The sequence below is a fragment of the Solanum lycopersicum genome, chromosome 1 (assembly GCF_036512215.1).
Source record: "Solanum lycopersicum chromosome 1, SLM_r2.1".
NCBI lineage: Eukaryota > Viridiplantae > Streptophyta > Magnoliopsida > Solanales > Solanaceae > Solanum > Solanum lycopersicum.
Window position 1 is genome coordinate 25,558,184 of NC_090800.1, and position 10,527 is coordinate 25,568,710.

Consider the following 10,527-nt stretch of genomic DNA (forward strand, 5'->3'; position numbering starts at 1 on the left):
CTAGTTATGGAGTTTAGTTAACCATAGTCATAACCACAGTATTCATATATGTAATTAAGAATTCATGCACTTACTTCAATGAGAAATAATAAAATCCAAAAGTTCACTTTGATTTATCAACAAACTCACCAACAATCAATTCCAGAAAAAGTGTCTCAATTATTGAAATTAACCGAAGACTAAAGATTCTTCAAAAGTATAACACATTCACAAAGTCTACTAACAAAGAGTATAACATAAGAGAATCTAACATAAGAGAGTCTAACTATAAGAGAGTCTAACCCTAAAAATGAGGTTTTTCCAACTATTTATAAAAAATAAAAACCTCATAAAAGAAGGACTCTAATTGCTGAAAATTTTTCAAAACGCTGCTGGGTCGACGGACCTCGTGACGGCCCATCGTGGTCACGACGAGCAGTCATGGCCTCCATCATCCTATACTTTACAAATCTTTTTGCTGCTTTCTTCATTACCCTCGACGAACAGGTATGACGAATCGTTTCAAGCACGACGGTCCGTCGAGAGTTTCCATTCCATAACACTTCAACTTCTTGGAATTTGGCAACTTGAACTACTTCTCTAATCATCATGACGAACCAGCAGGACGGACCGTCATGTCTACGATGGTCCGCCATGAATTTCGTAACCACACGTTTGGTCAGACTTTCCCATCTTCCTTCAGCAGCTTCACTACGATGCAACCTACGGACCGTCACAGGTACGACGGACCGTCACAAGCTCCGTAGGTGGTAATGTTTCTGCATTTCTTGCGAAAAAACTTCCGCGTTTATCTTTAGAAAGATTTCCTAGAAATAAAGGGAAACTTACATTATAATCAATACAAGAAGGCTTTTGAACACACACTAAACTTAAGGAAAAATCATTAAAAATACCGTGAAACCATGGTATATAAAGGATGAGGCATCCCTTTGAAACCGAGAAAACTGATAGAAATAAAAAACTTCATAAGTTCACTAGAATGGAATTCATAGATGTGTAGACCATTTGTCTAGAATTTGGCATTACCCTCTAAGAGACTTACCAATACATCTATCTAGTGTAGTAGTCGTTGTGTCTGTGGTAATAAACAGTGGGTATCCAAGTAATTGCTAACAACATCCACACCAAGAGAAGATCATGTCAATATAGTTGTCTCTTATTACACTACCACACAGACCATGACAACTAATTATTAAGGGAAATCCCCTCCCTATCACCCCACTCTAACACTCACTAAGTTCATCAGTGAGTGACTTTTGGAAGCTAGAGTCACAGCAAAACAACAGTACAATCACACTAAAAAACAGTAAAAAAATTGCACCAGAAAAGCCTGTTAATAGTGGCAATAGTTTTTCTCTAAAACGATACTAGAATCGCAATGAAAAGTCTCAAAACATCATTAGAACTGTACCAAACAGCAACAACAAATACACTTTAAAACAATAAAAAAAATTCACCATAAACTGTAGAAGGAAAGAACCGAAACACCTCCAAGTTTTAGGCTTACATGGATATCTCGAGAACGATCACCAACAAATGTTTTTCCATCATGTCCATGTGTATGAACATGCCGATGTAACTCACTTGGCGTGGGATCTCGTCCATTTTCAATAGCATATACAAAAGAAATCACGTTATATTATCATATAAGAGAATATGTTAGTTATTAATTTTGTAAAATATTTATATACTCACAAGTTTCTAGTGATGTTATTCGATAGAAATAGAGCCACCAGTGTGAGTCCCAACAGCTGTTTCACAACCACCACAACGACTTGGCGAATTAATATTTGATTTCCTAATAGGTACTGCACTTCCCCAAAGCTCCAACCATCTTTCTCAGACATCTTCTGGTACGTAACCTGGCCTAACTCCTCCTTTTTTTATTTTAGAAATGAAATGTCTATAGTTCAATGTTGCCTTAACCATCCATTGTGTTTTGACTTTGTTTTCACTAATGGAAACATTGCAGCAGAACTTTTTCTGAAACAAGTTTTGAAAGTAGTACATAAATGTCCTATCTATATATGTGAATACACTTGCTAAAATAACTTACAATGAAAACTTATTCCTTAAATTCCCAAAAATAACCATTTCTTACATCATTTGAAAGACCTTTCCAATTGATTCCATTGATATTAACCTCACTTTTGAAAGATTTTTGGATATTAAACTAGAGACTATTTGAGAAGGTTCCAGTCTGTATAAACTAGAAGAGGTTATTTGGAGGGATATTATAAAAATGAATTTAAAGAAATCAAGTGTCATCAACACAACAAGTAGGAATAAAATTAAAATAATGGACTAACCCTGCAGAAGTTAGAAAGACAAGGGTCCTTGGATGGCTACTGTTGGATTCGCCTTCAGCAACTGTATTTGTATGACCAGTTGGAACATTGATACGGGTAGAAAGACCTTGACCTATTAGGTTATTGTCATTTTGGTTTAGTTGAGGTGTCTCAGAGATGGTTGGGCTAGTACTTTGAGTTGATGTTTCAATATTGGTCGGGGTACCACCTTGTTGCAGAGAAACTGTAGTGGGCTTGGGAATTGTTGGTATGTTTACACGAATAGTAGAATTATTCTTACCTGAGGATTTTCCACGACCCCTGCCTCTAACCTTACCTATAAACAAAAAAAACATTGTTGTTAGATAATGAGATTACATGGAATAATAATGCTGAAATATGAAAATTGTAGTGAATGGTACATGAACTTATAAACGAAGCTTTACACTAGGAATGAAATTGTAATAAGGCTCTAGAACATCGTTGTGGTTAGAAAGACCCTAACCTATTCGGTTACTCTCATTTGGTGTAACTGGAGATGTCTCACAGATGATTGGGCTAATACTCTGAGTTGACATTACAATATTGATCGGGATACCACCTTTTTTTAGGAGAAAATCTAGTGGGCTTGGGATTAGTTGGCATGCTTACACGAATAACATGATTACTCCTACTTGAGGATTTTCCACGACCTCTGCCTCCCAGACATACCTATAAATAAATAAAACACTATTGTTAGATATTTTGGAACAAAGATGAAATATGAAAATTTTCTCTTTAAGAGCTTGTTAATTGAAATCTCCATGTGATTCTAATAAGGATCCAGAAATTGATGGTTACAGAATCACTGTCAAGTAATGTCATTCAATTCAAAGAAATGATCAAAAATTTACATTACAATAAGTCTCCCAAATATTTAATTAGGAATTGAAATAAGAAATTAAGCACAAGTAGTTCAAAGACAAGAACTATTTCTTTTTAAATCTTAAATTGAAAAGCAGAAACTACAACAAATTATCCTCCATTGAAATCAGAAACAAACAAAATATAGTGAAAATACAATAACAAATGATCAATCACTAGTCACTGTATTCTTCTAACTCTTCCTCTTCCTCTTCCTCTTCCTCTTCCTCTTCCTCATCCTCATCCTCATCCTCATCCTCATCCTCATCTTTATCCTCATCCTCATCAGTTTCTCTTCTTCAGTGGATACTATGTGTATTTCATGATTCTCTTGCAAAAGTCCATCATCAATGGGTTCATCCATTTCAATTATATCTCCATTTTGATCATTTAAGAGTAGAAACTCATCAACGGAAACTATCATATCTATCTCATGGACTTCAACATTAAATGGAACATTTACTTCTGAAGGTATTGACATTTTCTCATTAGGCAATTCAATAAAATTTCAAGGTTTGACCTTCAACACAACTACCCAATCATCATTGTCCTTTTTCTTTCTAGGATAAGGTATATAACATACTTGTGTTGCTTGCATTGCAAGAATAAACTGTTTATAATTTTTATATCGACGACGATGGTTAATCTCAACCAATTTGTATTGACTGTTCTTTTAACACCAACATCCATAGTTGGGTCAAACCATTCATTTTTGAATAATACAATTTGCTTTAAAGGTGAATTGCGGTATTCCACTTGTAATATCTTTTTTATCCATCCATAGTAATCACCAAAATTTATATCTGAGATATAAACTCCACTATTCATTGTTGATCTTGCGCTCCATGACATTCTGTGTGAAATTTGTATCCATCCACAAAATACACAGAATAACATGTAGCATCTATAAATGGTCCACGAGCAAGACATTGCAAGAATTCGTTCTCAATGGAATTGCATTGGACCTATTTTTAGAAAAATGTACGACTTAGTAAATTTTAAAACTAAATTTTAGTATTTTACTATATAAAAGATAATTTCACAATACTCACAAATTCCTTGAACCATATAGAGAAATTTTCTTCAAGACTCTCGTCCATTTGACCCTGAGATAGATTCAGAAATTCTTCTTGCAAACGTTTCTTGAACATACTTCATTACAACAAAGTAAATTCAATTGAAAATTCGTGATTTAAGGATATTCTTATATTATTAAGAAAATAAAATTAACTTTCATTACCTCACAAAATTCTAAACCTCCTCACAATTTAGTAAGATATAAGTTTGGGCAGCCTTAATTTCTTCGAGGGATAAATCCCTTTTTTTTCTCCCCATAGTCGACCTTGATCAGAGGATATCTTCAATATCTTCTTTATCCCCACAATAATCATTACGGTCCATGTTATGACTACATGTCATAACATGAGGTTCAAAAATCATGAGAAAACAATTGTCTGACTCTATTGTCATGTACGCTTCACAAATGGAACTCTCAACACTAGCTTTATTTCCAATCTTCTTTTTACGAGTTCCTAGATAACTAAATATATAACATGTATGGACCATTACATTAGAAGACAAAAATATATGGCATACTAGTCACTAATATTATATAAAGCTTTACATTTACCTTTCAAAAAGGGTACATCCATCGATATTGTACAGGTCCAGCTATCCTTGCTTGATATGGAAGGTGTACAGGAAGATGTTCCATTGAGTCAAAGAATTCGAGAGGAAATATACGTTCTAACTTGCACAAGATTTATGGGATGTCTCTCACTAATCTCTCCATGTCATTAACTCGTAGAGTTGTAGAAGTAAGATCTTTGAAAAATAAGCTCAATTCTGTAAGTGCTTGCCACTGATTACTAGGAAGTAGTTTGCAAAAGGCAATAGGCAATAGTCGTTTCATGAACACGTGGCAATCATGACTTTTCCTGTCATATATCGTTTTTGCATTTTTTCTTGACATCTACGCAAATTGGAAACATACCCATCTGGAAACTTTAAGCCTTTCACCCAATTGAACAAGGTAGCTCTTGCTTCCTTGTCTATCGTATATATAGCTTTGGGATATTTTCCATTACTATCCATTGCCAACTGAGGTCGATTACAAAACTTTAATGTATCTTGATGTGATTGTCGATTGTCTTTGGTTTTGTCATCAAAACTAAGAACGGTTCTACACACATTATCAAAGACATTTTTTTGAATATGCATGACATCAAGATTATGTTGAATCATGTTAGAACTCCAAAAAGGCAAATCCCAAAAGATTCTTCTCTTTTTCCTTCCGTAAGACTTACATAATCTTCGATTGACTTGTTCTGCATCTAACTCCGTTACTTTTCTTATGTCCAAATCACAAATTTGATTCAATATTTCCTCTCCTGTTCTATAGGGTAGAGGTGATCTGTGGACAGTCTTGCTTTTAAGAAAGTTCTTACGATCTCTCCTGAATGGGTGATGTTGGACAATAAACATCCGATGACAGCAAAACCAAGTGGTTTCCTACCATAGGTCAAACTAAAAGATTTTGTTTCCTCCATACAATAGGGACATGCAAACTTACCTGTAGTACTCCAACCTGTAGAATATGCTGGAAAATCACTAATTGTCCACATCAAAGCTGCCCTTAGTTGAAAGTTTTGTTCTTTTGAGATTTCAAATGCTTGCACGCCTGTCTCCCACAACAAAGTCAGTTCCTTCATTAGAGGCTGCAAATAAACATCAATTTTATGTTTGGGACTGTTAGGTCCTAGAACAATGACTGTTAAGAACTTATAATCCTCTTTCATACACATTCCTTGAAGTAAATTATAAGGTGTGACAATCATTGTCCATGAAGAGTATCTACTCCTAGACTGACTAAATTGTTTGAAACCATTACTACATAATCCCAACCTTACATTTCTTGGTTTATTAGCAAAAAAGGATAAGAGTTATTGAAATCTGATGGATGACGCATTAAACCATCCTTTTTTGTATGCTCATGATGCCATCTCATGTCGGCAGTTGTAGCATGAGATGCATACAATCTTTTCAATCTAGGAATCAAAGGAAAATAATACATTTTCTTGTAAGGGATCAATTTCCTCTTACGAGAGCCAACATGACGCTTGTATCTATCATGTCCACAAAATGTACATGATATAAGGTGTTCATCATTACCCAATACAACATACATCCCGATTCACAACAATCAATCTTTTCAACTGGAAAACCCAAGCTACGCACTAGCTTCTTTGTCTGATAGTCGCTATAAAGCACTATGTTATCTTCAGGTAAAGCCTCTTTCAACAATTGCATCATTTTGTTATAACCTCTATGTGACAGGTTGTTCTCCATTTTAATATTTAACATTCGAGAGACAACAACAAAATGAGAGAGGGAAGAATCGGGATATAATTTTGCATCAGCTGCTTGTAGCAAATCATATAATTCTTTAGACTCGAAATTAGGATCTTCCTCCACTGAAGATTCACAAGGATGAGATTACTTATCTTTAGTATTGCTAAAATATTACCAACTTCAACCTTGGGGAATGTTAGGACGAGCTGCATCTAAAACCATTTGACGGTATGGATTATCATATCCTAATTCTGGTTTAGAACCACCATTCAAATCTTTATCACAAGAAATGTCACCAAACATATTTTTTTCTCCTTGCTGTTTCCAGATAAAATAGTTATCAACAAATCCTGATTTATAAAGTTGATGCTTAATCGTTTCAACATCCATGAACCTAAAGTTGTGATATTTCTTACATGAACATCTAACTTATTTCCGCTCATACGATTCTATTGCAAACATGCAAATTGGATAAAATTTATCCACTCCAATTACAAAACTAGAATTATAGCCCCTCGACCATCAAAGCTATCATACATCGAACCACGCTCTAGATTATTCATATTCCTAATAAAGTTTAAATTTACAAGAATAAAAAATCAGTAACAAGCACAAACTGTGGGCCAGAAGGTACTCTCGTTCACATTCATCATATAAGAACAAAACATGCATTTAGGCAAAAGAAAAATAATTTCTACAATTCTTCGCTAGGCAGACTTAGTCCCACAAAATTTATGACAAACAAAAGGCGTTGAAGCATTACAGTTGAAAAGAAAGCATCATTAATAGTAGCAAAACTAATTGTAAAACATAGGCTTACAGGCAACGAAAACGAAAAACAGAGATTCTACGACGTAGCGAAGAGTAGTCACCAAAAATAGATTCAAACAAAAAGGAACAAATAAGCGTCAATACTAAATACTAAACGATAAAAGCGAACTCTCACATTTATAAAATCAACAAAATCCATTAAGAACCCATGTATCGCAAATTAAAGTCATCAATTCTCATCTATAAACAACAATGATACAAAAACAGTCTAGTGAGGCATATCATGAATAAAAGAAGACGAGGAGAAGATTACGAAGGAAACGTTACCTTTCTCCAGGCAGTGACTAGACAGTGAAAAGCTTGGAGACTTCTTGTCACTGTGATTTTGAGATATCGAGAATTTCATCAAGCAAAAGTAGAAGCAAGCAAGGTTAGAGTAAAAAAATCTTAAAAATTTTCAAAATTAGAAATTAGAGCAAAGTAGAAGCAAACAATAGTAACGAACGAAAGTAAAATATTAAAAACAATAGTTAACTCAAGCTCTCAACACTAAAAGAAAAGACACAAGGAAAACACGTACATTCCATCGAGATCATGATAAAAATTTATAGCTAACACATTAAACCTTTAGAAAAAAACATACCAAACAACTAGCGTTGAAGCTTCTACTAACAATTTCATGAGAAGAGACTAAGAACAATAGAAAATCTCTTCTTTTGCTAATGAACGTAGAAGCTAATTTAAGCCATTGAAACGCCTCATTCTCATCTCGTATCTCACACTGAATGCTAAAGTAGATAGAGCACACACTCTTATATTGAAACATCATTGAGATATGTACTCATCATTAAAATCTAATTGCTAAATCATGTCAATACCTATTTATCATTTTTTGATTTTTTTAAATCAACTTTTAGCAAGTTATATCTACTAAATTTGCTAAGCTACCCGCAATACTTAAAGAGAACATACAATAAATAAATATAAGTATCTTATACTGTGTACATCAATAGCAATTATCATTTTATTTTTGAAACACTGCTTACAAGTTTTAGGTGGTGCAGCAGCAGAAGAACTTCCATCAGAAGTGATTTTACCGGTGATTTTTCATTGTGTTAGAGTGAGTTCAGTAGACAATGTGGTTTATCAATATGCATAACATCACATATCCAAGAAAATTTCCAGAAGACCAATGTTCTTCCCTGATAACCCCATCCATTTCCCTAGTTATTTTTCACCAAATAGAAGTCAAAACACTCCTATTCACCGCACTAGAAGCTCACCTTTCACGTGAGGATGAAGGAAACAGGAGCAATTTCACCGTGAACCTGAGATGGGAACAATTTCACCTGAGACGGGATGAATCGAAAGGAGAGACAGACGAGAGCAATCGAAACGAGAAGGAGATCGGAGAAATCAAATTCTTACATCAAGAAGACCGGAGAAAGGAGAAGGAGACCAGAGAATTCTTAACTCAGCTGTTGCGCAACTCTTGGAATGTTTCACAGAGAGATAAAATCCTATTATTTAGTGATTGTAATTTTTGTTTCCTTTTTGTGCTTTCAATGATTGATGACTTGGTAAAAATTATTGCAACTAACTTAGCGACAAATTCTGATATTCGTCGCCGTAAATAAATATAATTATTTACATTAATTTTTAGAGAATTTTTTTTATCAATACATAATTTATATTCCATAAAAATATATTTCACATTCTAGTAACGCATGTCCATCACTAATTTCGTCACAATATATCATTAAATTTATAAAACGTACTTTGTTTCAAAATCTATAGCGAAATTTAATGCGTCAAAGTTTCCCGCTATTATTTCACGACAAAAAACATATTCCGTCGCTATATTTTAACTCAAAGAAATATTTGTAAATTTTGCAATGAAATGACTACTTCGTTGCAATCCGTAGTTATAAAGCAACGGAATTGATTACATCGCAAATATCCGTCGCTATACACTGTGTTTTTTTTGTCGTGTACAAACTTCTTGAATGGATTAAGTTGTGTACTTCAAAGATAAAAATATCATAAAGCTAGTACGAATTGATACTAAAGAGATTGGGGGGAAAAAGAGATGAAGATGTTGGTAGAAAAGAGAGGTTGGTTGAGAAGAAAGGAGGTGAAGGGTTTTAAATTATTTTCTTGATTGAATTTCTTCATATTTTGGGTGTATTTTTCTGTTTGATTGTTCCACACACGTATTTGGCCCCTTTTCCATTTCAAAATAAAAAAATAAGAAATTTGAGGATGCAATGTTATATTTTTCTAATTTATTTATTTTGTTTTTACTTGACATAAATTTTAAAAGTCAAACGAGAATTATTGAACTCATAGCCTTTAATTGTAAAAATGTCAAATGTATCAAAAGGATCTCATTTTATTTTTATTAAGATTAAGACGTCTTATCTAAATACACATCTTAATAATTAAGATTTTATGTAGATCTTAATATTGAATGATAAACACTCTATATTTTAAACATAACATATATATTGAATGATAGCGCTCTATGTTTTAATTAAACATAACATTGTGAAAAGCATTGAGTATTTAGGACGTATGACCCGATATCAAACGATGTTCAGAAAGAGTAACATTTTGTGGGATCGAGTCTCACATTTCATTAACCAGCAAAGGATGCCTCCTTAAACAATTTTTACTAGGGGAAACTTATAAAAATATACTAAAGTAAAAAATATTTACCATTTATAGTGATAATATTTTTTTTCACTTGATCACTTTTAATTATTTATATACAAGTTTAATACATATTACAAGTAACAATTTATTATTTACATATAATTCATGTTTTATTGATGATAAATACAATTATCACACATTTTAATACACTTATAATACAATGTGTTAATTTCTTACTAAACAAACATAATATATTTCGAAAAAAATTATAATTCATATATATTCCATACGTAATTTACTTTTAATACATATTGCAGATTTAGCATTATATTGCTATAAATGATAATAAATGTAATTTTTCCTTTTACTTATTATATCAAATTTAGCTAATAATAAACATGTGATGTAATTAGTAAATTATATTTTTAAATAACAAAATAAATTAAATAAACTATAAATATCTTAATTTTGTAATGTCTTTTTTTTTTAAAACAACACGCAACATTTTTAAATATAAACCAAGTTTTGATACCATAAAGTTTTTAAAATTATTTTTAAT

The 10,527-nt window shown here is 32.8% G+C and overlaps 1 protein-coding gene across 2 annotated transcripts; it reads right to left on the reverse strand.

Annotated features, from left to right (window-relative positions):
- Positions 1-252: 252 nt before the first annotated feature.
- Positions 253-8,828, reverse strand: LOC109120061 (uncharacterized). Of its 2 annotated transcripts, none has more exons than XR_011220834.1 (8): positions 8,742-8,828; positions 8,597-8,641; positions 7,641-7,690; positions 2,940-2,999; positions 2,310-2,625; positions 1,696-1,983; positions 1,508-1,596; positions 253-806 (listed from the first exon to the last, which is right to left on the reverse strand). XR_011220834.1 is itself a non-coding variant. In XM_069297264.1 (8 exons), exons 4-6 carry the CDS (start codon positions 2,864-2,866, stop codon positions 1,911-1,913), a joined length of 462 nt encoding a protein of 153 aa, XP_069153365.1. In that variant the 5' UTR covers positions 2,867-2,999; positions 7,641-7,690; positions 8,597-8,641; positions 8,742-8,828; the 3' UTR covers positions 253-806; positions 1,508-1,596; positions 1,696-1,910. The 2 variants fall into 2 exon arrangements, 1 of the variants encoding a protein (XP_069153365.1); XM_069297264.1 differs by having other exon boundaries at positions 2,794-2,999.
- Positions 8,829-10,527: the final 1,699 nt, after the last annotated feature.

Excerpts from the sequence above, each read along its gene's own strand:
- LOC109120061 (XM_069297264.1), bottom strand. The coding sequence starts at position 2,866 with ATGTCAACTCAGAGTATTAGCCCAATCATCTGTGAGACATCTCCAGTT. Across the intron at positions 2,626-2,793 it reads AAATGAGAGTAACCGAATAG|GTAAGGTTAGAGGCAGGGGT; the intron begins GTTAGGGTCTTT and ends TTTTGTTTATAG. Across the intron at positions 1,984-2,309 it reads GTCTTTCTAACTTCTGCAGG|AAAAAGTTCTGCTGCAATGT; the intron begins GTTAGTCCATTA and ends AACTTGTTTCAG.